General features: G+C 37.5%; 1 protein-coding gene across 1 annotated transcript; it reads right to left on the bottom strand.

Moving 5' to 3' along the window:
* Nucleotides 1–9,361: 9,361 nt before the first annotated feature.
* On the bottom strand, nucleotides 9,362–13,349 carry LOC101876958 (peptidase inhibitor 15; the record flags this gene model as incomplete). The annotated part of the gene is given in 5 exon segments (XM_034074169.1): nucleotides 9,362–9,583; nucleotides 12,544–12,584; nucleotides 12,586–12,660; nucleotides 12,815–12,947; nucleotides 13,231–13,349. Coding segments are annotated over 5 exon segments (504 nt in total), but the record flags the coding sequence as incomplete, so codon positions are not given.
* Nucleotides 13,350–26,797: the final 13,448 nt, after the last annotated feature.

The raw sequence follows: 26,797 nt of genomic DNA, 5'->3' as shown, positions 1-26,797 counted from the left end.
CAGGTTGAGTTTATTCCCACGAAAGAGCAGACAAATGACAAGCCTTTGTGAACAAATAATGAAATTTATAGAAACTTTAATAGAACCTGGGTAAAGAGCATCTATTTTTGTATTAAAAGCATGTCATGCCATTGGTCTTAAGGAGAAAGTTCATGCTTTGGAAAGAAGAGAAGCAAAACAGATGAGGAATTTGACACTGTTTTCAAGGAGTGGAGAATCTTCCACTGCTGTGTACCATCCAGCCAGGCTGTGTCACAGTCTGGATACCCATGAAAAGTGCCTTCATCATAAACTGAGATTCTAAAGGTACCAGATAAGGTACCAGCAATGAAACAGATGTATTCCACCTATGGTCCTATGGTTGTGATACATTTTGAAAGGTATTGCATTCAGACCTTTTGCTGGAGCTTTGTCATACAACCATCAAGGTTACTTTGGTGGGAAGGTTTCATGATTTGTCTGTGGAAGGAAGAGAAAAAAGGCTCTGGAGATGTAAATGTCACATCATCATGAGATCCAACTGTAGGGCCCATGTGGACTTGTTCAGCAAGGAAATAAAAGTGTTCTCGGAATGCCAAAGACATCTTCTCATTCTGAGCCACTCTTGGAGCACCTCTCACTCCCAGCTCACTGCATTACATTTTGGTATAGAGCTCCAGGTGACTACACTGGTGTTAGCAGAATGTAAAATAGATTCACTCACTAAAAATGAGCTGCTTATTTTTGCTTCTGGACATAGTCAAAATAATCAAATAGATATGTAAAAGAGAAATATTTTCCAGTACCTGTGAAGAGAAAAATCCTGGAAAAGATAGCTACTGCCAAATATTTTTCCATGTCTGATATATCAGCAGGATTCTGGCATTGCCCGTAGGAAAAAAGACCACGTGTCTGTGCACATTCAACACACCCATAGGGAGACACTGTTTTTTTGAAGACTGCCATCTCAGTTGTGTTTGGCACATATGCTTTTTGCTGGAAAATAGAAAATGTTGGTGGTATACAGCAAGCTAAACAGAAAGTGACTTTCTTCTGGGGAGGAGTGAAGAAGCTCATGCAGCTATAGGAAGTTGGAGTTTGAGAAAAACTAAAAAAGCAAAAACACCAGTTCTGTGTAATGAAAACAGTAAACATGAGAAGTTTATATGGCAAGATATGCAAGTAGTTCACAGTAAGTATCTGTAAGTATTAGAATTTACCAGCACCCCTGATCCAGCAAACAAGGAGGAAATACAAAGACTCTTAAAAGACTGATGCAGAAAAAATGATGCCAAAATTAAATTCTACGTAACTCAACAAAGTGTCCTACTGTACCTAAACAGACACAGTGATATTAAAAGCTTAGAGAAGATAAAACAGTACTTGAATAATGTAAATTATTTATTCACCACCTACATGGATATTGGCACATCCCTCTCTGTGCTCTGTTCTACATTCTAGTAAAGCAATATGGTCAAGTGTAAAATCATATGTGATGGCTGCTAATAAAAGTAGATTTCAAAATATTCAGTTACAGAGGAGACTTTGGACGTGATATGGGTAGAAAAATTTTGCATCATTATGCAAGGTCCTTATTGGTTGAAACTACCGCCAACTCACAGTTGCCAATGTCTATAAAAGTCTCCAAAACAGCACTCTAAGACTGTACCTCTAGATGTATGGACTACAAAGTGAGCAAGACCTCAGAGAGTTTTGGGCTTACAGACATACTTTTAAGCTTTCTTTTTGACAAAAAATTTCAGTGGAGCAAGTCCAGTGCTAGATTTCACAGACAAAATCAAATAAACCTGTCTTGCTTCAGATGAAAAGGGGATTCAAAACGATGGAGCTAAAGCTCAAGATGAAAACCCACAGAAAGTAAAAAAGGCTATAAGCACTGCCAAGTTGAGAAAATATATCTCAGTCTCCATTATCTGTCAAGGAGAACTCTTTATGTCATTTTCCATTGCATGATGTTGCTGTAAAGGCCTGTCATATGTGTAATGAATGCAACTACTTCAATGGTCCCCCAGTCAGACACAAGGAACTATGTTAAAGACACAGGAATAATTCGCCTGGATGACAGTGTAATTTTCAGGTTATTGTGTTATTAACATGAAAGAAAACAAACAGAAAAAAAAAAGAAAAAAAAAGTCAGAGAACACCAGATTAATGTCTATAATATCAAAGTCAGTCACTAGGGAACTGAAGAATTAGAGATTAAGCCAAACCCAAAAAAACGATATAACTGGATTCTCAGACACTGATTTTCTGAGAAGGAAGCTGCTTGCCTGCCTTCAAGATTGCAAATGGCTGGGATGCCGCATTGACCATCTGTGGATATATGGGTTGTCACCCTGAGCACATATGCCCTATTGGCATGGTAGGTATTTTCTCAAAAAAAAAACAAAACAAAAAAAAAACAAACAAACAAACTAAATTTCTTGGTTTATATGAGACATTCTCAGTTTGGTAATAACTACATAAAGGCACTGCAAACCATAGTGCTCCTATAACATGTGGACTTGCTTTCTGCTGACACCAATGATGCCATTCCTCCTATTGAAGTCACAGTTCAGAACATCTCATGCTATGTCTGAACTGTGGACTCTGCTACTGATTTCAAGTCCCCATACCTGAAATCACACACCCCAGTTAAATCCACTCTCTATATCAGGGTGAGAGTTACACATCAGCTCCTCCACATTTTGGGCTCTGTAGGTGAAAAACCAAGGTTTGAAGGCTTGATAGAAACTGAATATTGTTGCCCAGCTTCTGACATCTGACATAATCCTATTACAATTACCCAGAGAGTGGCAACACCTTGGGCTATATTTATTCACAATTACACATAATATAAATCCCATATTTCAGTGAACTTCTACATCACAAACAGCTTGGAAATAGATAATCTTTAGGTCCTTTCCAACCCTAACCATTCTGTGATTCTGTAATTCTATGATAAAAAGCATATAACGTCATTAAAAAAAATAGAGAGAAGATATACTAGAAAAAATGTACTGTGGTATTCTAAAAGAATCTGCTCTTCCTTCTATTCTTTCCCATTTTATGTGAGATTGTGTCCTTCAAGCTGTATCTCTAAATGAATGGTGCATAAAATAACTCAGGTAGTGAAGAATTACTATTTTTTTCTGCCTACAGTATGTGTCCTTCCAGAAAAGGCCAAATTGACAATGGCACCTTCCTTATTTTCTGTGAATATCTACTTTGGCCACAGTTCAGATTTTTCTTCTTGGCCAGAGGCACATAAGAAAACATCCCCTGATCACTAATTCTGATAGTGAGTTCAGGCCCTCAGTACCAAAAGATAGGCTCCTATTCCTATGGGTGGACACATAAAGATAGATTTCAAGTACATAATGGAGCTCAGGTGCAAAGTATATGCACTTATATAAATATATTTAAACTGAATTTTAATTCAGTTTAGATATGTCCTTTACTATCTCCCTGAAAGCTTGTTTTCTTCAGGGAACAAATCAGCAGAAGAAATAGCAAAAGAACATCAAGTGTAAATACTGATAATTTTACTTATTTATTTAAATGCATAGATGTTACAAAACAGATCGAAATGATGTACATTTCTTTATAGTTTCATAGCATTAGAAGTTGAAACAGGGATACAAATTTATATCTCAGGTATAACATGTATAGCATCATATGACAATATGAAAGAAATGCTATATTGATAAGTTCACTGCAAAATGTGTTACACAACAAGCTTTCTTCTCTGAAAAACCAGATACAACCCCACCCACACAATTATATAAAAAAAATCTAAACAAAAAATATGACAACATATAATAAATGGGGGAGAAAAGGACATTTCACTGAATGAACATTGACAATTCTTTTTTTGGCTTGGGTTCACGTAGAAAGCATAGGAACATCTTTTCCCAATCCTCAACATCTTCAGTCTTCAGAAAAATCTTTCCTTGTTGCATATGGAAAAAAAAAAAAGCAGCTGTAGATTGTTTGCTTCTTAAACGAGCCCTGCCTTTAAGCACCATTTCAATTACATAAGAGCACCCTACATGGAACAAAGCTGTTTAACTCCACAGAGCTATTAGATTCCAATATTACCATTCACTCTTAAGGAACAAGTTTATTAACTTAAATATTGTATCTAAGATACTTCCGGACTTATATGATGATCTACTGAAGCTGTAGCAAGTTTGCAGCATGATGAATAGCTCAGTGATTTGAGTAACAATTGCTGTTGTGAGCTAAACGTATAACCTGAGGGATATTCTCTCTTCTGCTGCAAAAAAAAAAAAAACAACAAAAACCAGTAAAACAAACACAAAACAACCCAAACATAATTTATACAGATTGTCAGTCTGAGGGATTTTTAAGGAATTTACAACCGGATTGTCAAACAGTAAAGTTTCAAAATTTTACTCCACTCTGAATTTTGTCTTTTGGTGGGAGACAAGGAGATAATACTAAATTTTAACCATTTCAGTCTGGTTTTCTCACACTCCACACTCAGGGGAGCTCAGCAGAGTGGGTATAACTATCAAAAGTTTATATCTGTTCCACTGACTTGTGTGAATTTCAAAATTCATTGCCTTGCAGTATAAGAAAAAATTTCTCTAACAGAAAATAACGATATCCTGAGGGAAACTCGGTAAATTAGATTAACCAAAAAGAAAGCCTTGAAATTACCAATAGTAATGATTTGATTTGATTTATTTTTAGTTTATTTTATTGAGCTAACCAGATGGGCTGTTGACCATCTGTTGAGTTAACCATATGGGCAATTGCTATATTTTTTTCTTGATTTTCCTTTTATTTTCTACTCAAAGAAAGCAGTTTGAGAAGGCTGTGTTTATTTCAGGTTATTACTGATAGAATTCCAGTGTTTTCCTTATGAATCCAAATAGTAAGGTTTGTGCACTTTGAGATCATCGGACCAATTATGATCTCACAACCAGAGCATGTGGATTTTCTGTTTTTCAATTTTGCAAAAATTCTTGGATTCCTATGGAATCAAACCAATATTGGAATTCTCAGCCACAAGAGGGCATCCATGCTTGCAACCTGATCCATCTCTACCTGTTTATCAATCCATCTATTTGTAGACATAGATATGGATATAGATACAGATTTGTCTTTTTCTGTTAGATCCTGGTTGTGGTATAGAGCATTTTTGCTCTGGGAGGTTTCCTCTTTCAGAGCCCCACGGTATTTCCCAGTTTGATGGGGGATGGCATATGAAGTCTAATTTTTCTGTCCATAAAGCTTTCACAGACTCCAGCTTTCTCAGTCCTGCAAAAGTTATGTTAAACCTCACATGGTTCTCACTGAAGCCTGACCAATTATCAAATATCAAATATAAAATTCAGAGGTGAACAAACTGCTCTCAGAGAAGATATCCCCATGATAAGTGTGCAAGGTCAAACACTGATTTTCTGACATCATTTATTACCCCAGAAAGAGGATGTGGGATGACCAAAACCTGTTCAGCATCAATCTGAAGTTATGACTGTCAGAGGTCTTACTCTCCCCATAATTTGTTCCACAAGCTCTTCACTGTTATGATGAGGGGAGGGTACTGCTTGTCTTGGTTTTGAACTGGAATATATTTTCCTCTCTGATGCACACTCTTATTAAAGCCTAAAACAGCCATAAAAAGGAACTCTGAAAGTAAACCTGGCCTAGTGGCAAATCATATGCTTAGCTAAAAAGACCTTACAAACATTGGAGTGTATATGGTAATATTGGAAGTAAACATCATTGTCCACAGAAAATAATGTCTAACTTCAGCACCAGAACATAGAGATTAGCACCAAAAGGTATCAATTGTTACCCAGCATCTTACATGTTTAAATGAGGCAAAAATCACAAGCAGACATTATAAACAGCTGCATTCAATATTTAATGATATCAATTGCCTCATTTTTGCACTTGTGCCTCTCACAGTATTTTGACCAAAAATATTTTTAGGTTTATTTTAGTTTGTATATACTTCCATAATTTTATATTTAGAACAGAAGTCTGAGCTAATTTCTCTGTCTTTAAAGGCATACCACTCTACTTAGATGGAATTAACACAAATCTTCAAGGCTATCAGAATAGCAAATGGCAGTATTTTGCCTCAGCATGGCCTTGAACTCAGCAAGTATTTTCCGTAGAGTGTATCAGAGAAGATATACTGCCAGACAACTAAAGTTTTCTGTGCATTTCAGTACTTTTGTTCTAGCAGCACTTGGTGTCAGGTAATCAGGCAGGTAGCACTGACACTGGCAATCAAAGTAGAGCTTTATGGCCATTGTCATTACCTGGTGCAAGAGAAAAAAGATGGTAGAAACTGGGCTGATTCAAATAGGTAATGCAGAAAGGCCTTCAGTAAACTACTTATCAAACACAAAGGGCAAATTTCATCTGGTAATCAAATACATGATGAGCTGTAATCCTCTCTGTTCAGTGAAAAACATTCAGCTAATGCTTGAGTGCTTGTGGCTGGTTTTATCAGGAGCTGCTCATATGAAGTAGCTTATACCCAGATCATATTTTACTGCTGACAGTTACAGTGTGATTACAATAGTTAATCCCTAGCACCATTATGGGATGTTGTGAAAAAACCTGCATGCTGTTTGTTAAAAGCAAAGTTTTGTATGTTCATGAAAAACAAAATATTCCACATAATCAAGGCATTTGTAGCAACTTAAAAAGTAACAGATGCAATAACATATATACCCGTTATAATAAATTCAGCTGAATTACAGAATTATAAATTAATTTACAATGTCTAGTCCTGTTTGGAAAATGTACCATACAACATACAAGTTGCAAGTTCCAAAGTGCATAGTCATTTATTGTTAGACCTACTGTTGTAGGGTTCGTGGCTTAACCTGAATGTTTGCTTATGCTCTGCTTCTTATCTTCTATTAAAAAAGAATATTGGAAATAGCTAGATACACTGTTTTAACTGTGCTGTCTTTACCACTACAGAAGATTTCTTACACAGAACAAAAACTTACTTGTCACATGCGTCTTTTTCAAAAACTGAGCTGACTGAGGGCTAGTGACCCACCTAGTAGTTTTGTCTCAATGAATTCTCAATGTATACATAGATAATGCAAAAAGGTTGTGTTTCTCTTGCAAAACAGCACTGGATTTTACTCAACCAAAGTTTTTGACTGATTGAGCACTGTCCAAGTCCAAATCTTTTAAACCAAAAGGAAAACCATTTATATTATCACAGAATCACAGAATCCCAAGGGTTGGAAGGTACCTCGAAAGATCATTTAGTCCAACCCCCCTGCAAGAGCAGGGTAACCTAGAGTACATCACACAGGAACTTGTCCAGGTGGGCCTTGAATATCTCCAACGTAGGAGACTCCACAACCTCCCTGGGCAACCTGTTCCAGTGCTCTGTCACTCTTACAGTAAAGAAGTTCTTCCTGATGTTAACGTGGAACCTCCTATGCTCCAGTTTAGACCCATTGCCCCTTGTCCTATCACTGGATATCACTGAAAAAAGCCTAGCTCCATCATCTTGACACCCACCCTTTACATATTTGTAAACACTGATGAGGTCACCCCTCAGTCTCCTCCAAGCTAAAGAGACACAGCTCCCTCAGCCTCTCCTCATAGAATATGACAAGTGTTATTCTTTTTAAACATGGACATATCTTAAGATGATAAACCTGTCTAGTTATTGTCCTGTCAGATACAGAAGCATCACTAGCCAGAAATGCCTGAAGACCCATAGGTCAGTTGCTGACATCCTCTGAGGGATCAGATTATGGATAGCTGGAGAGCGGCAGCAACATTTCATAATCTGTAGAGCCCATTCCCCCCCCCCCCGCCCCCCCCCCCCCCCCCCCCCCCCCCCCCCCCCCCCCCCCCCCAGCTATCTCAAACTCTGATACTTCCTTTTATATCACCAATATGATACTTGATATTTTGGTGACAGACTATCTCAAACACCCTCAAAAGGACTGAATTAGTGACTTAAAGATGCATATATATGTTGAATTAGTGAAATCCTCTGTTCTGCCTGCTCTACTCAGTATTGCTTTTCAAAGTTCATAAACTTCAAAGGTCTAAATGTAGCAGTGCGAGCAGACTAAACACATATATTTAAAGTGGAATACATTCTGGCCTGTAATACAAAGCCAAAACTCAAGGCTATTTCAATGACATAGTAGTTGTGGCAGATAATTGATTTCCTCCTTTTTATTATCAGTTTTTCAAGAAAACTACCTGTATAATATTCTATCTTAAAGTATAGGTCTTCTTTATAAATGCTCTAGTAAGCACCCATAAGTGTTCACGTTTTAGTAGGAAAGGTATGAATAAAAAGATTCATTTTTTATTCATTCACACAGGTATTTTCAAGAAACACTGCCATATATATTAGAGGACACTGCTAATTGCTTTAGAAATTTAGAAGTTTTGTAAAAAAAATCTGTATGAAGTTTTAAAGTTGCCTAATGTCCTTTATTTGGAAATACTATAATCTAATTTTAAATCTGATCTCTCCTTGAAAGTCTACCTGGCTGAGTTTCAGTCAGTGGGATAACACATATAGGGGCAAACTTACAGTGTAAAAGACAGTATGGATGTCATGTATTGATGTATGTTGCTTTGTAGCAGTGTATTTCTTTGCTTTCCTGTACAAGAATAAACATACTGCTGCAAAGCACCATTATGACATTATGACTGTGTTCAGAAACACAGGAAGGTAGAATTAGGCTGTGCTATTATACCAGTATTTAAAGTGATGTAGCTTTCTACCCAGATAAGACTTCAGGCATGTGAGTTAACAGCCACTGCATCTTGGCTAGTGTGGTTCCTCATTGTCTGTAATTTTCCTGTCTGCACACCAGCATTGTTGATGATAGCATCAGCTACGTGCTGAACTCTTCAAATGCCATAAACAAATAGATGTTGTGCATGAGGTAGGTAATCCTGCAGTTTCCCTTGCACATTTGTTTTCCTCTGCTCAGAGTCCCATTGACATTGCAGGTGAAAGCACCAGTGTAAATGAGAGGAACCAGTAAGAGTGTGAGAACAATTAGTTGCTTTGCACATCACACTCCATTTTCAAAGCACAGTATTAAACAATGACCTTTCTCTTTCTGGAGCTATTATGTTTTAAAGGAAGTAATATTCTTTAATCTTTTAATGTGCTTTTTATAGAGCCTAATCTTCAGGAAGCTACACTTGCTAAGGTGAAAATTATTTTGTTCTCCTTTAACAAATTATTAATATAAAAGGGTTAACGTGAGTCTTATATCCAAAAGTGTTAAAACAAAATTATACTATACTTTGAAAGCTAATTATACAAAAGCATACAAAAAGAAAACATCAGAGTATTATTACAATATCTCTCTATATATAATATGTGCAAAATTCAATATACAAGCTTCTTGTTACTCATCCATGGGGTTTTGATTTCAGTTTGGGTTTTTTTTTCAAAATAATGTAAATCTTAACTTATCTAAACCAGTATAAGTAGTTTGATGTTACTCCTGGGAAACAAAGATTGTCAGTACAAGAGCCTCCATAGCTTGGAGGGCAAGCTGAACACGGGACTCCTACTTTATATGGTGCTTCTCCAATCCAATTCCCCCTGAAAATAATAAAGAAAAATAATGCTTAGTAAGGTCAGAGATAAAGAAAAATAATCATTAAACATAGCTGTTTTGAGAAATTAAAGGTTTTATCTTCAGTGATACCCTATAAATGCCCTGTTACTGACAAGTATTGATCTACCAATTCCCCTAAACCAGCAGGAGAATGACCATGTCACCCCAGGCCAGTGATCAATTCTATATCCTTTAGCCTCCACAGTAAAGTCCCAGTTTTCTTGATTTTGCTGCAGCCAAGTGATTTTTGACTCTCTGAGTCTGGGAGAGAGTATTTTTCACTGGAGGGCTATATTTATGAGACCTTAGCAACATAAACATCGGTGCAAGGTTTTCCTTGAGCAGTTTCTTGTCTGGCAGTTATCTTAAAACTTGGTTTTAAGGTAACTCTTGAAAGGTGGAAAAATAAATTGAGTGAACTCTTGTTCTTAGGTTGGACTACCCGAGGTCCACATTGTGAAGCTCTGAGGGAAGGCATTTTCCTCTCTCTTTTGCTATCCATGGTTAGCAAAAAGGTAAGATGAAAAGTATTCTCAACAGTAATATATTAAGAAGAACTGTATTTGGGCATTTGTAGTGGTCTCATTAATGGGAGGAGAAGGAGACTTCCATCTGGTGAATAGTGGCAGTATAATAAAGCCTGAGTGGAAAGGGGTACAAGTCTGGAAACCAATCATGTGAAAAGAGGTTATTCTGAAATATCTAAGAACATCTGAAAAACACATCTAGTCTTTTAGGTGTGTATATAAAACCTGGGCTTTTCAAGATTCATGTAACATTCATGATGTAGGCAGAAAGAAAGTTAAAATTAGACTTTTATTTAAATGTTACGTCTCACTGAGCAGGGAACTTTCCTCTAGTTTGCATGTGACATGGTATAGCAATGAGTAATGCAATTATTTATGAAACATTTTCTCATCCTCCACCTCCAAGCCAATAATGCTGGATCAAAAGCCCTGGTCTGGATTGTGCCTTGGAATAAAGTAGGAATCTCTCAAATAATTTTCTCATTCCTACTTCTCTTCCAAATGGGTACAGCAGATTGAGTGCTCAGGAAATATATTTAGTTTGATAACAGATATGGAAATCCAGAAAACTGATTTCTGCTTCATTTTTTATGCAACACATGGCTGATTTCTGTGAGTCTGTTAGAAAAGCAGGGGCAGGGAATTTTAAACTTTATAGTTATCCTCAAACTTTTTTCCTGATTTCAGAAGCATAGGTATTTTTTCAGCATTACAGCATAGCATCAGTAAAAATTATTTCAGTTCTAAATCTTAAATCTTTGCCAAATTCCAACCTCAATAACTTGAGTCAGAGCTGTAATACTCACCCTCTTCTTCTTTAGAGGAGTTCCCTACTCAGAAAGACAGTCTATTTACTGGCAAAGAAAATTCTGCATGTGTGCCCAAGGACTCTAAGCCAAATCTACTTAACTCAATCTAATTAATTCTTGGAAATATTAACTTAAGCCAGACAAGATCACTCAGTATCGTTTTTGTGACGGGATGGGAAACCCCCAATTCTACTACCTATAAACCAAAGTTCTACTCAAAATCTTATCCAGAGGAGAAGCTTGTAACTCCAGACTTTGGTTTGCTGTTTGAGAAACAGTGGGATTTTTACACTGAGAAAATGTAAAAATGTCATTAATACACTGTTAACCTATACACAAACAACAAAGCAGTTTTCAATAATGTGTAATGTATAAACCCATTCTTTTCCTATATATGTACAAAGAGATGTACGCTGGAAGTTTGCAATTTTTATTTATCTATTTTTAAATTAAGATACATAATAAGTAATATTTGGGTTTCTCTTATAAACTTTGATTTCACCTTGTCCATGTTGTGGAGCTAAAATTCACATAGTTCTGCTGCCTGATCTTTGCTCCCTCATATTCATTCTTATCACCCTTTTCTACTAGATAGGAAAAGGCAAAATTACAGAGAAATCTTTTTGATTCCTACAGGCCCATTTTCCCTGAATTCAGTTTTCTTACTAAATCCTATATTTTTTTTTAAGTTGCAGAATCTTTAAAAATTCTTTTACTCACGTAACAGCTAGAATAATGACATATTCTCGCATGCTCTTTACCACAAATGGACCTGTACCACTGTGAGTTTACGGAAAACATGCTCAATTAATTATACTTAGTTTGCTGTACAGGAATTATGGCTTTGCTTAATATAGAGTCAGAGAAAACAGCCATTTACATTGCCCATGCTGTTTATGAAGCACTGGTCCAAAACCGAGACCTCAAATCAAACATTTCCCAGAGCCACGATATTGATCCATTCCTGCACCCAGATGTAAGTTTGGGGTGATATCTAGAAAATCCTGTGGGAAAATTAATTTCTTCATTTCAACCTAACGCATGGCTTCACAGCTACTTGATACAGGGTTTGCCTATGGCTGTCCTTTGAAGGATCCTAACATGGAAGGCAAGATGATATTTGGAGACACTGAGCTTAGGTAGATGGAACTTTTAGGAAACCTATGCCACAGATACCCTTATGCAGCATGGTCATAAACAAAAGCATCTTGTGGGCAATAATGTGTTCACAGTAAATCAAGGGTCTTAACTACAGTGGCATTGCTCACCTGAAGAAGACTAGGTCACCATGATTATATTTAACAGAATGAAGAAATAAGGAATTGAAAGTGAAGTGGAATCAGCATAAAGAGGGAAGATAATGATGATGATGATGATAATAATAATCCAGAAAAAAAGGGTTTGGGCTTGTTCCTTACACATCAAGTTGTTTCCTTTTCTTCCTTGTATACCAAAGTCATGGCATTTTTTGTAAGTTAGAATAAAGAAGCAGCCAGCAGAAAAAGCACAAGAAGTCAAGCTGCAGAAAAAGGAGTAAGGAATCCTATGAGAGAACCAAAACATGCATGAGTATAAAAGTAAACAATATTTAAAAGAAAGCAAACTCACTTTGGCGCATAGTTGCATACCAAGTAAACAGCTCGTCGCCAAAACAGATCCCCAGACGTTCATATTGTGGCATGTGTGGATTGCGCAGCCTATACGATTGGAAGTGGCCCAAACCATCTGAATAAATATTTATTATTGGTGAAGTCCAAATTGAAAGGAAATACATATATATATATATATACACACACATTTATTTGAGGGAGAGCTATAAATACAGAAAAGTCCAGCTTTGGATGATAGATTTTGAATAGAAGAATGTAATTCATATAACCTGTGTGTAATGGGTGCACATGGGTCCGTAACATCGCATGGGGCACCTGGGGTTGCAGTCCTGAGGGTAAGGGAAAGCATAATCCTTCACCTCATCGTACCATGGCTTTACCAGCTGGAGAATAGATCGATACCTGGGTTTGTTTAAAATACAAAAAGAAAAACATGTAATCTTAGATTTAAGTCTTTTGGAACTTTCTGCTGCTAATTATTCTGATGCAAATCACCTAAACATACATTTCTCCATGCATTACTAGAGGCACAGAATTAAGCGCTAATACTCTTAAGCCAAATGAACACAGATGGATATCAATTATTGCTAGAATACTGGATGACAACTTGCATCAGTCTAAGATCTGGATCTCAAAAGGTGTTCAAAGACAGACAAAATAACTGTTTTGTAGGGTATGTGCCTACCTTCCAGTTCTTACAGATAGGTTCTGGCCCAAGAATCTTAGCAAGTAGGAAGGTCCATGGTCCCAAATGCATGTAGCAGCCCAAGCCTCTGCAGATTTGGCAAGAGTTTCATCCCAAACCTGACAAAATAAAATATCCTTAGCAGTAGAATAAAAAAAAAAAACCCAAACAGATAGTGATCACACTGCAAGAGCACAAGAAACAAGTAGCTTAAGTCACAAATATACTATCATAACACATCAGGTGTGTAACCAGGCAGAGAGCTCTTCGATTCAGAAAACTGTGGGGCAGCATGTACAGGATGTAGCAGGATTTACCCTAACACTGGACAGAATTCCCACCCACATCAGAGGAAGACAAGTATTCAGATCTCTCCCTTTTTTTCTGGAAAAGCCCTTTACTGAACAGGCATTCTCCCACCATTTCTATTTCTGTGTTGATGAGATCCATGTGTAGAGAGGAATGAAATGTTGGCTAAGACTCAGATAGAAAGTCAAAGTGAAGGAGAGGCACATGAGGAAGAACAGTTCAGCACAGGTATTACATAGCCCGCAAAACCCCAACACATTTGAAATAGGATCTCAAGAGTATCTATAGCCAGAGAGAGTGTGTGTGGCAGCTTTTCATATTTGAGGCTACAAGGTCAAGAAAAGGGATGCCATAAATGCAAAGACTATGGATAGTTTCCAGGTGCAGTACGAGTTTCACCACTTTATTCTGCACAGGAGCTGACATTACTCCCTGCCTGGAATAAAAAAATAACAACTCTGTAAGAAGAGACAATTTGACTTCTTAAATTCTCCAATGATGATAACATGACAAGTGAACCTACATACTGTCTCTTTTATATGCTTTGCCTGCTCACATTCTTAATTTGTAACTCTGCTGTCTTCTACATAGCAAATGGGCTTCTCTCAACAATAACAGAAAGATCAGCAGTACAATCTGCTGTACTATTGGACATCCAGATAAAGAATATCTCACTGTTATATCACAAGTATGCATAAATCCTACTATAACTTAGTGTTTAAGTGATATCCAACGAGGCTGTAGATCCTGGAGTTAGATGTACATTTTTAATACCCTGAGTGGAGTGTTTAGATGCAGGATAGTTTTAGTGAACTTCTGGTAAAAAGGCAGGGACAAAATGTGCTTAGCCAGGCCATTGCAGCTTTTTAAACACAAACCCAAACTCATAAATCTTGAGTGGCTATGAAATAAAGAGTATGCTCTATCAAGTATGAAATAGGAGGCAAAGTCAGAAATTAACTTATCAAAGGATAAGGTGGCCATACCACAGATATTTTCTGTACTATGAACTAATCATGATTTCTAACACTGAATACATAGCTTTAATTTTGCAATCTGCAGAGTGAGAAGACTGCACACACACCACAGACCAGGACAGTAATCCATGTCCTGATTCTGTCTGGTAGCTCATGAAATTTCTCTAAGTGAAAATGACAAAATTCAGTAAAGTTTATGAAACTGCTAATATTGAAGAGGTGGGGTACCTCCTAGATTGAAACTGAAGCATCACAACAGAGGGCAATATGAACCCTTAATGCAAAGTTTCCTTCAAGTTGAACCACCTTAGGAAAAGTAAGATGGATGGTGCTTAAAGCAGGGCATATTTACTTTACACCTATTTATAAAGAGTCCCAGAATAAAGTAAAAACAAACTGCCAGTAAAAGGAGAAAACAGAGAAGTGTCAGGAAGCAGCATGCTAAGAAGGACTGGTGTTAACCCAGCGAACACTGACTTGAGCTCTGAAAAATCATGGGGAGTTTCTCAGAGGACTTAGAAATAAGTCTATAACTTGTGAAGAGAAGGGTAAGCTGCAGTACTAGGGTACAAGGGAGGGGATCCTGGACTGCTATGGCAGCATCCAAACCCCAGGAAATGATCCAGGTCCCAAGGAGAAGAAAACAGCGTACAGACATTTCTTCTGCTTCAAATCTCTTATGTCAAGTCAACTAGCTGCATGTGGATAGTGTAAAAAAAACCTTTATAACCTCTGTGGTACATCCCAAAAAGAAGGTTAAAGGAGGGGACAACAGTAGGTGCAAGCATAAAAGTGTGTCTGAGAGGCCAGGGCCACAGTCAGTGTTCAGAGCCTGCCCAGGCCCAGGGGAACAGATGAGAACAAGGATCCAGCATGAGTCCAAACACAGCTGCCTATTGTACGTCCATAAGGGGCAGCTCCACCAGTACCGTGACACCCCATAAACACCCTCCTTTGCTGGGATTAATCATGCTTCTGTCGTGAGTGCTCCCTGCCAGAAGGCTGAACATGAGGTTTGAGTTCTTGCTCCCAAGTAACCTGGCTGCAGTCCCACAATAATCTAAATGTGTACTGTATTTGCACAAATAGCATCAAGCTCCTCATGTCCATCCAGCACATTTTTGCATACTAAATTGCCTTGCAAAATTGCATGTTATGCGTTTGAAAGAAATGTGGAGATCAGATTAGGTTTTCACTATTAATGACCTCTCTAAACTAGGCATGGCCCCCGCCCTGGACAGTGAAAGCATTTCTAGTCCACTTCCATTTCGCCTCAGTTTTATTTTCTGGTTTTCAGGAATCTTCTGCAGCATTTCACTGGTAAAGTTTCAGGGGGCTGTTTCAAACTCAGTTAAAAAGTTGTGGGTTTGGCAGGTAAGCATTACTGTGATACATAGTGAGCTCTGCTTTCCATTATCTGTTCACTCTTGACCACTCTCTGGACATACGAAATTTCTGGCAAACAAAAATGGAAAAAAGAAGCGAGAACAAGAAGAACTTCACTACTGAATAAAAAATAAGGTGAGGGGACCATATGCAGCGTTTTTTAAGATCCTCCATTCCTATTTTAACAGCTGATGAAAAGCTTCTGTGAAGAGTCCATTCCTGCCATGTAAACCATTTGTATTTCATGAAGGATGATTGAGTGCTTCATCTTCTTTATTTTCCTAGAAGAAAAGGTGGTCTCAGGCCCTCTAAGACTAGCTCTCAATCATCTTTGTAAGACTGATGAATTAATATAGGATGACACACAGAAATTATCTCATGATGACTTAAAATCTTTAAAATCTTAAAACTGTAAGAGTTCCCCCTTTTCAAAGAATCCTGATCCTGAGTCCACACTTGTATTGATTTATATTTCAGTTAAGTCCCCTGTTTTGGGCATGTAAGAGAAAACGGCAAAGACATTTGGATTTTTTAACCATGAGGCTTCGTTGTTGCATATAGATAAATAACATATAAAGAAATGCAAAAATATCCTAAAGAGATAAACTGAAGTAACCTGAAAGCCAGAAGATGGTTTCTGTATGAAAAGATGTCCTGGTTTCAGCAGTAGCAGTCATTTTTCTCCTTCTTAGTAGTTGGTGCAGTGCTTCGTTTTTGACTTTTGGCCTGGGAACAGCGCTGATAACACCAATGTTTTTAGTTGCTGCTCAGTAATGTTTACTCTGACCAAGGACAGTCTGAGTCTCATGCTCTGCCAGGAAGGAGGGGAAGCTAGGAGGAAGCAGAGACGGGACACCTGACCCAAACTAGCCAAAGAGATATTCCATACCACAGCACATCATGCCCAGTATATAAACTGGGGGCAGTTACCCAGAAGGGTTAGATCACTGCTCGGTCAGGCTGGGTATTGGTCAGCAGGTGGTGAGTGGTTGTATTCTCTTCCCTTGTTATTTCCCTTATCATTATTATTATTGGTGGTAGCAATAGTGGTTTGTATTATACCTTAGTTACTGGACTGTTCTTATCTCAACCCGTGGGAGTTACGTTCTTTTGATTCTCCTCCCCATCCCTCCTGGAGCTGGGGGGAGGAAGAGGGGAGCAAGAAAAAGACTGCATGGCTGACTGAGTTTAAACCATGACATAAGGAAGTAAAAATCCCAACTTAATTAGCAAAGACTTTAAAAAACAATATTATAAACAAAAATATAAACTTTGAAATGATGGCCAATCCAGTGTTTCTATTTAACATGTTAGATAAACCTGCCAGGCATGAACATAAAATTGCAAAAGGAAAAAAAGCAGAAAAATTTGCGTACTCAGTAGGTCAAGATTGAAGGAAACGCCCAGTGCCAAGCTGTGCTCATTATCTCTGTGGTGACTAAAAATCTTAATTCGTTAAGTCATTAGTAATTGGGGAAGCAGTCACCTTCCTTCTACCCAGTATAAATACTCCCTCCCAAACTCTCCAGATCACTGATTTGGTCCAGCATGGAAACCCTCCCCACTCCTCAACTGGATCTGACCGAGCTGTGACAGAGTTAAAGCATCTCACCACACTTCCACTGGCAACTTGAAATGAACATCCTTTGGCCAATTTATTTTTCTTTCCTCAGCCAAAGATTATTTTCCTAGAAAGCTGTCCGACTGCACTCTCTGCACTCCTCCCAGAAAAACTACACTTGAAAATCAGCTAGTGGACTGAATATAGGGAACAGGCCAGTGCTTCTACATGGGGAGTTTCAGCATAAGAGAACACTTTATGAGGCAGCTGTGCGTTGTTCTCTGCACTCATACAGCTCATGCTGGTTGAGAATTAGGACTAAAATCTTAGTGTAAATAAAAGTCAGCAGGCATTTTGTGAGTGAGGTCAGAATTTCACCCAAGTTTTTTTTTTTTTGCTTGTTTCACTCTGTAAACAAATAGTGAAACAAATTATTTTATTGCCATAGTGTATAATAAGCAATGGAGTGCAAAATTAAATATCTTTAATGTTGAATTAAATTTCTTGAAGCCCGGAACACAAATTTCTTTCCCCAAGGGAAGCCCTTTAATATTGTGGGTCACAGTTTCTTTGTATCCTCTGTTTCTATCACTGTTTTATAGCTGTCTCTCAGTTGTTCTCAGGTAATTTATATTGTAGAAGGGATGGAGTTGCTCTTTCGTTGCAACAGCTTTGTTGGAACAGTAGGCCCTGGTCGCAACTATTCTCTTAGGTATTAAAATGATGACGAAGCTGTATAAACATTATGATGAATAAAACAAAAAGGAGAAGCAACTACAATATTACAAAGATCTGTCCATAACACTTGTTGAAAAATAACTGGCTCTTCTTTTCCCACATTAGTAGCTATGATTTAATTTGAGGAATGCTGTACATAACCATTTTTACAGTTAGAATTCTACTCCTAATATCAGTCATTAAATGGACTAGCTTTCTCTTGACATGCTTTAGGGGACAAATCCTGTTGCAGAATAGGAGTTAAAGCTCAAAACAACAAGCTACTTCAGACAGCAACCTCACTACTTTATATGTAAATAGAAAACACTGAACAAGTATACCAGAGGAAACTGAATGGAATGCTCTTAATCCAAATCACTTGTTCCTATTACAGACTTTCTAAGACTATTGTATTATTGTAAACGTACTGCTACTCTGGCTACTTTCACCCTGTGGTAATTTTATTTGTAAAGTTAAAAGTTTCATACTCCTAGATTTAAATGTAATACTGCAACACGCACAGCCTCAACATGCAAACTTTGCTGAGAACATCTATGAATGGTGGATATATGAAGTCACAGTTAAATTACATTGACTAAAACAGAGCAGGGATTCAAAGCAGCATTCTCAGGGCCTAGATCCCATCATTGGTCCTAATGAAACATCAGGTCTGGGAATTTTGATGGTATCAAGGAACTGTGTCACTTGAGATCTGTACCTTGCCCAAGTAGGGGTCATATATTCACTACAGGTCTTCTGTATGACTAACTGAAATTATTTAATGTGTGACCCTCCCTGAAGACTTCCTATTTCCATGGAGCACCCCCCAGTTACCTGAATGAGGTCTGATTTAGGAACCCTGAATGCCAGTGAAGCTCACAACACATGACCGTTTTTTCCTTAAACTAACCTATCTCAGTAAGATGGTGAAAACACGGGCACCAAAAAGTTTCTGCCTGGAACCAATATTAAAATCCTGTGTTTCAAGCTGATTTTGTAAGATTTCACTCTGTAGTCCACAGGACCTTAGGAAGCAGTCCATGTCTCTCATCTTGTCAATCCAAAGGATGCCAACACCTGGAGAAATGCTGCATCAGGTCATTTTCCAAGATTTTTCCATAGCAGGAAGAGCTATGAACACCATACATAATAGAAGTACATTTAATGAATATTAATTTCATAATGTGTTGAAATAGGAGGAAAAGCTCAATATTGAAGTGGCCATGCATGTCCATTATTTTAGGTTTTTGATCATATGCCTTAAGTTTTCTCACTGCTTTAGAGAAAACTTTTATTTAGCAAGAAGAGAGGAGAGAGAAGGTTTCCTTAGCCTGCCAAGGCTTCCTCGCATATTATGTGTTGAAAATGAGTTCTTGGATGCTATAGATCATCCAAAGTATCACTACCTAAGTCAAGAAAGGAAAGAACAAATATCTTGGAACTTCACATAGATCCTTGATGGATGTTTTTCTTAAAACCATTAAATTCCTACGCATGCAAGTGTAAAAATGTCATATTCCTAAGTTAATTTTATGCATACTAGAATATGTTAATTACTTATTTTCCATTTCTGCAAGAGAATGTCTCCTCACTATTTGAAAAATAGGCAGAATTTCAATATCTCTTAGTTTGAAAATGGGAGAAAAAAATCTGTGTGCTCTATAAATACTAAAATGGGCATTCATTTCTATTTCATATCTTCAACACACTGTCAAAGAAAAAAAGACTGACAACTCATAATTTTAACTTTCCATGTTGCTGATACCTACCCTCAGATTTATGATCCGATTGGTAAATTTTGCAAAACATGCTGTGATTTCTTTTTTTTTTTTTTTTTTTGGCCCCACAGAAAGCAATTACTGGCTTCTTCCAAAGTCATCAGTAACATCTGTCAACACTTTACTGCATTTATGTTCTGTTGGAGTGATGTTATATTGTCTTTTTCTCATGACTCATTGTTTCAAAAGTAAAACTAAAGTACATGCATATAAAATGTTTATTTCAGTTTTCTTACAGGTACACAAAAAGGACTGATTCAAGCAGTAGAATACCTCCCAACAGGTACTTGAGTCAGTAATATCATTAGAGCTGAAAGTTAAACTGAAAATTAACATTTTAGTTGCCTCCTCCACAGATGCCACATCTGAGAAGGAATGACTGGTACTGTTCTCTGGTATTGCACCCTTTTGTAAGGTGTTCTTAAAGTTCAGAATTTGGAAGAAGATAAAGTTAAGATCCATTTTTCCTGGCAAATATAGGGACTGAGAAAAAAATATCAACCTAACTTTTGATAGTCTAGTTTTTCATTACACAATGTGTGGAAAAAGGAAAAGTATTATTCAATGGGGAAGACCATTTAGCCAAGGATGACTTTCCATGAGAAAATTGAAACACTTTTAATTTTTATTTCTTGATTTACTGTTTTTCAGAGACAAAAAATGTATTCTCAGAATAATCGGATACCTTCCCTGAAGCTCAGAATGCAAATTTACAGTGATAAAAGAAATTATCTGTCTCAGTATTGTTAAATCTTGTTTATGCATGCCTTGTTGTTTATATAAGGGACATAATTACCAATGTAAATGGGAATGAACTCCCCCTTCTCTGCAAGTATTCTGAAATAGTTATTAATGGCAGCAGGTAGCGAGAATTTGTGTTCTCAATACAAAAGGAGCAGAATACACAGTGATACACTAATTCTGCGTGGATATCTGTGTGCAATGTGGATGTTTTTAGAAGCATGCAGATTTACAGCCCTCATTGTCGCAGAGAAACTATGAAAAAAATGTGGGAAGTAGGAGTGCTCCTTCCTTGAGAGTTGCCAGCAGACAGATTGCTAGACAGAAGATATGGGCTAACTGGGGAGTCCATAAAGACATGTTTTTAACCTGGCAGGCTAGGCAGTCTGCTAATGATCATTTTAAAGCATTCAAGCAATAGAGAACTGTGCTTCCATTCTTCTTGTGCCATCACAGTCCTTAATCTTTCCTGGCCCAGTTTTATAGCCAGTAGCAAGGAAGCTCCCTTCCTTTGCACCAGAGTACAAGAGAAACTCAGCAGAGCACTGTTCTGAATATTAAATATCAGCAGCAGCCCTCAGGAATTTTGCTATTTGGTTTTGTTTGGTTGGTTGTTACAATGACATATCAGATAGGGTAATAATCTGCATATTTATCAGTGGTTAAACAAAACATAGACATCCCCCTCACTCACTACCCTTCTATGAGTTCCCTGAGTGCCAGTAGGGTGAAAGCTGCTGCCCATAAAGCCACAATAGCCACAGTGTGACTATCCCTGTCAGCTGGCTGACACCACTTCTACAGCTGAAGTGGTAACCACCAGGTACAGGTTTGAGCACAAATCCAGAGCAAACAGGTGAAATACTCTTTTTGACCACTCTCCTCTTCCACACTCCTCCTTCTTTACATGACTGCAATGATGTGATGAGAGACTGCAAATGCTGGGATACACAATTTGAACACAGTTGCATGACAACACTGTTGTATTTTGCAGTAATAGAAAGTGGCAATTTTCTTGCCTGTTTGGGCATATTAATTTCCATTACTATATGTCCACTGTGGACTCATTAGCATCTTCAGATTATTATTTGACACAAACAAACCCACAATGGTTCATATGCACATCAGAAAGGTTGCCAGTAGGACCTTCTTTTAGCAGCAATGAAACAAAAAGTTAACTTTTCTACCTCAGACTTGTGATTTTATTCTCCATTAGCCCTGTACTTCTGCTTGTTTGCCCAGATGAAGATCAGAAGCTCTTTCTTCTGGAATGACAGCAAGTGGAAAAGAAGAAAACCTTGATGCAAGTGATTTCTTCCTGTGTGAAAAAACACTTGGAAACTGATGGATGAAATCTGATGTGTCCAGCCCATTGGTGCAGCTGCACTCCACAGCTGCTAGTGCAAGTCCCAGAATGGATTAGCAGATGTAAGCTGCTATCCTCCAACATGCAGATCCTGTCCTCATGGGTCACTCAGCCATGCAGCCTTGCACCAGCTGTACCACTTGCACGTGCAGTGGCTGTCCCTCAGAAATACCACAGCAACATGCAAAGCATACTGGAGTCCCTTGCCCAGCTTCTCCCTTTCTCTTTTTCATAGTCAAGTCTGTAGTATTTTCAGGTTCAGACAGTTCCTGTAGGACCCCTCACCATGTCCACTACCCCACAAAGCTTAATTCACAACCTACCAGCCCTTCTGCCTGCATGCTTTTTCAGCAGTGACTGAGCCTCATCTCTTTGCCTTCACTTTTTTCAATACATACTGTGTGATGAAAATATATGAGTTCATTGGAATTTATAGACAGATTTGGCAAACTTAAATATTTATTTGGACTCTGATTTATTTGGGCTCTGAGATCATCTAGCCTGTCTCGCTCTCTCTCTCTAAGAATATGAATTTTGCTTGTTTCTACCACCTGTTAGAAGTTTTACTGTGCATACTGTAATTGGTGCCTACCATATGTGCAAATCCTTTCCCAAATGCATTAGGTAATAATTTGAAAGTTTACACAGAAAATTGCCAACTTCTTCTCTCTAGAGAAAAAAATCTTGAAGGGAATCACAGTACTGTATTTCATTCTTTTGCACATAAATAGAGTATTAATACATCAAGCTGCTTGTCCAATACTCCATTGCAACTCAAAGCAAAATTGTGCAATGTTTTATAGCCAATTTACTTTCATATAACCAAACCTCCAAACACACTTCTTCACACTTCTGAAGGCCTCTCTGAGAGGTCTCTCTTATAGTAATCAGGGCATTACCAGACATATGTTCAAGAAACAACCATTGCCAGAAATTCTTTTCTTATGAAATTCAAATATTTTTATACAGAAGTTTATATTCCTGCATGTCTTTGTTACAAATTCAAAGTGAATTCATTTGAATCCTGACCACTGTTAATAGTCAATTTTGTTTCTTCTAAAGGTTGTCTGCATTTCTTTTCATGTTTGGCCAGGCTTTCAAACAATAAGAAACAAAGAAAATTGTAGGCTATCACATTTAATAACAGTAAGCTTCACTGATATGCTATTATTTGTTTAGCTTTTGAAAGACAATATCAGAGCTACATATCTTAAAATATTCAGTTGCTTTCCTAACCTACTGCAAGGCATATTTTAGTTGGCAAGAGCTTATCTCAGAAGTGGTAACACAGACCAAACTCTGTCTAGTTCCATGTCACCCTGACAATTGGTCCCGTCTGACAAGGAAGGTGTCTGACCTCCATCATTTTAAATACAATCAGAGCAACCTTTTCTCAAACCCACAAAATGTGAAAAAATTTACTTCTTTTGTGGGGTTTTGCAACCATTCTAAAAAAAAAAAAAATCTACTTTTTTTTGCCTGTTTTTTTTTAAGAACGACTAAGGTTTTTTCATTAAAACCAAGAAATGTTCTTAATTTCTGTAAAAGATTTCAAAGAAAATACTTTTATTTTCTAAGCAGCTCTGACTGAAAGGTACAGCAGTATGACAAAAGAAAACACATAGCAGCTTCTTTCTTCAGGACAAAGAATAAAAACAATAGTTCTTTATTCTCAGAAGAAGAAAGCTCAATTTAAGATTCTTTTTCTTGATACAGATTAACAGATACTGCAACAGATGCAAACTGCAAACCCAAGTCATTCTTAGTTGAGTTAAAACAGACCTCAAACCCCATTCCAGGGCACCTGGAGATGCATTCACACATAGTGGTGCCTGTGCTAAAGACAGTATTCTGTCCACAAAAAGCAAACAAGTGGTTGCCCTACAGTTTCCATGTTCCCTTATGATACACATTTCCACAGATCTGGGTAGACTATTCTTCTTTTCAGATGTTCTTTTCAGGTATGGAAAAAGAATTAAAATTTTGAGAGGTTTAAGGTTACTATCATCTCCATTCATGTCTGAAACAAAGTGATGTGTTCTTTGGATCAAGACTGTTGTGAAAAATTCTTTGTCTCTGTTTTTAGCCAAGAAGTTCAAGAGGTGCTATATTTAATAATAAAGGAATGTCTAATTCTGATGGCTCTGGGCAGGCTGCTTCTCTAGCTAGGACTTTACTAGGCTGTTTTTTTGTTTGCTTAGACTCCTAGAAGGCTTTCTTTTAATACTAAATTTAAATAATGTAAATATTCTAAAACACCATCTAGATAGATGTTTTAAAATTTTTATACATAAAACATTGGAAATGAGCTCTAATACCAAAGCAAGTTTAACACAGTCATCCTTTATCACAATATTTACCAGCAACAGCATCTGGGGGAAAGTTCTTCAGATTTTTCAAGGAACACTTTCCAGGAAAAGTACTTCCTGTGTAACTCTTGAACAAGTCTTCTGTCATTCACTCAGAATATAAGTGATGGCTTTAATAGGGTTTCCCAGCCTTTTGTAGATGAAGCTCTACTAGAAAAATGGGCATTATCCTGCATCTTACTGATAGCCTACAGGTAGTATAGCGCTGCATTACTGACAGTGGTGCAGTAGGAAACAGGTCAGTGGATAAACTAACCTGTGAGGAAAAAAGGGAGCTAGGTAACTCTGTTGTACCAAAATTAGCAGAAAGTAAGCTCAAATACTCTTACTTTCTTTCAGTTTAGTGCCAGTTGCCATGTTTCGCCCCCACTGCAGAAAAAGGCTGAGTATGCTGTAAAATGTTTGCTTCCTTTCAGTACTGTCATGCAGACAGCCACCCCTAACAGCAAGCATGTAAAGGACATTAGTTCTTTCTGTTTTCTTAAAAGTTTCCAAGGATTGATATTGCGGAATTCATTAACCCATGATCTTTAGGCACTCCTGGTTTTGGTTATGGCACCAGGCAGAAAGGACATACTCAGTTGGCTAAACAGAAAAATAATTGGTAGGAGGGTCAAACTGGAACCAGTGAACACATTTTCCCATTACACTCCTTCTCATTTATTCTCACCTCACTTTGAATTCCCAGCATGACTAAAAGCTATGGCAAACTGGGATATGTGGACTACACTGGGGAAGCTCTCAGCACTTTGATGTCTCCTCCTCCCAGAAGACTGGGTTGGACTATACTTAGATTTACTTTGTGCTCTGGCATGATGAAAATCAGATTAAGATCTTTGTACCCCAACTTACCATCTGATTACTTTATTCCAACTTTCATAATGTATATAGGATTTAAGGGAACAAGGCTGCCAGTAACTTCTATAGTAAATTTTCCATTGCATTGTGGGCCTAATCTGCTTTGATATTTAAGGGTGCTACTCACCGATTTAACAAAGGAGCTGCAAATGGAATGCAACTGTAATTTGCTCCAATACACAGAAGCATTGTAAGACATGCACATGGAAACTAAGGAAAGATTATATGCATGCATGTATCTTAATACCAAGAAAACTATCAGTACATAGGTAAAGGGTAATGTTTGAAATGAACAGGAAAGAAATTATATTAGACAGGTTTAGATTAATTATCTGAGGTTTACAGGGAAATATTTAGGTTAGACATTTGGAAATCATTTCTATTCCTAAGGTAAAATATTTGCCAAGAGATGTGACTGAGACAGCATCACTAAATGTGTTCAGTAGTAGACAAGATGAAAACCATATGTACTTAATGCAGAAGGAAGTCCTGCAACAAGGCAGGGATAAACTATATGAATTAGGAGTTCCTATCCAACTCATTAGACATAAATCTTGAAGAAACTAGCCCTACAATCCTCACTCACAGATGTGGATGATTTCAGTGGGACCATGTAGATGAGCCAGGGCAAACAACTCAAGAACAAAATGTCCTCTAAGACCTAGAATTGTCTGTAATAAACCACACTGACAACAGAAAAAAATAGATAAGATGACAAGCTTATTTAGCAGAAACGCTCCTCAATTTGAGAGAAAACCAAATCAATTCACTTTTTCCAAGTCCATATAAAAGGTTTAGGACTTTGGAAAACTTGACATAGGATTTTTTTTTTGGGGGGGGGGGGGGTTAGGACTTTTTTTTGTTTTTCATTTTGTTTTACGCATTACCTATTGCATATTCACAGAACACCTTTTTAAAGATCACTTTGACAGAAAGAAAATATTATCAAGACTTTCAAATTTAAGAGTGAAATAATAAAGCAATTATTTACATTTGTGACCATTAAGTGGGGTATTTTCTTGTTTCTCTGACCTGACTCTGTAAGTTTGCTTCTTCTCCTTGAAGAGCTGCAGACAAGTCTCCAAATTCATCACCTGAGCAAAAAGGGTCACTCCTGGGCCACACATAGTGCACAGATTTCTCCTGTGACTCACACAACCACAGGAGTTTCTTTTGGAACAAAATTACTTTTATTTTAGAACAATAGTTTATTTTCTTTGCCCATTTTATAATGGTCTTTCATGTGGATTTACTAGAAATTAATAGGATCATTCTCCATTTTCTTCTGGCTCCTCTGCCACCATCTTGTGAGAAAATATCTTTATATTGCCATGAAATCATTCCTGCGTGTCCAAAAAAACTCATTTCAAGCTAGTCCGGGAATCTTTTACTATTTTGAGTCCTACAAAGTGACATATTCAATGAGGGTCAGTCAGATTTGCCAAGTATAGAAGTGCATTTATGCAATCAGTGAACAAAAAAAATGTGTATCAGAACATCTTCCA

Source organism: Melopsittacus undulatus, unplaced genomic scaffold, assembly GCF_012275295.1.
Source record: "Melopsittacus undulatus isolate bMelUnd1 unplaced genomic scaffold, bMelUnd1.mat.Z mat_scaffold_583_arrow_ctg1, whole genome shotgun sequence".
Taxonomy (NCBI): Eukaryota; Metazoa; Chordata; class Aves; order Psittaciformes; family Psittaculidae; genus Melopsittacus; species Melopsittacus undulatus.
The sequence above is the reverse complement of the archived record's forward strand: the minus strand, read 5'-3'. Positions and strand labels throughout refer to the sequence as shown.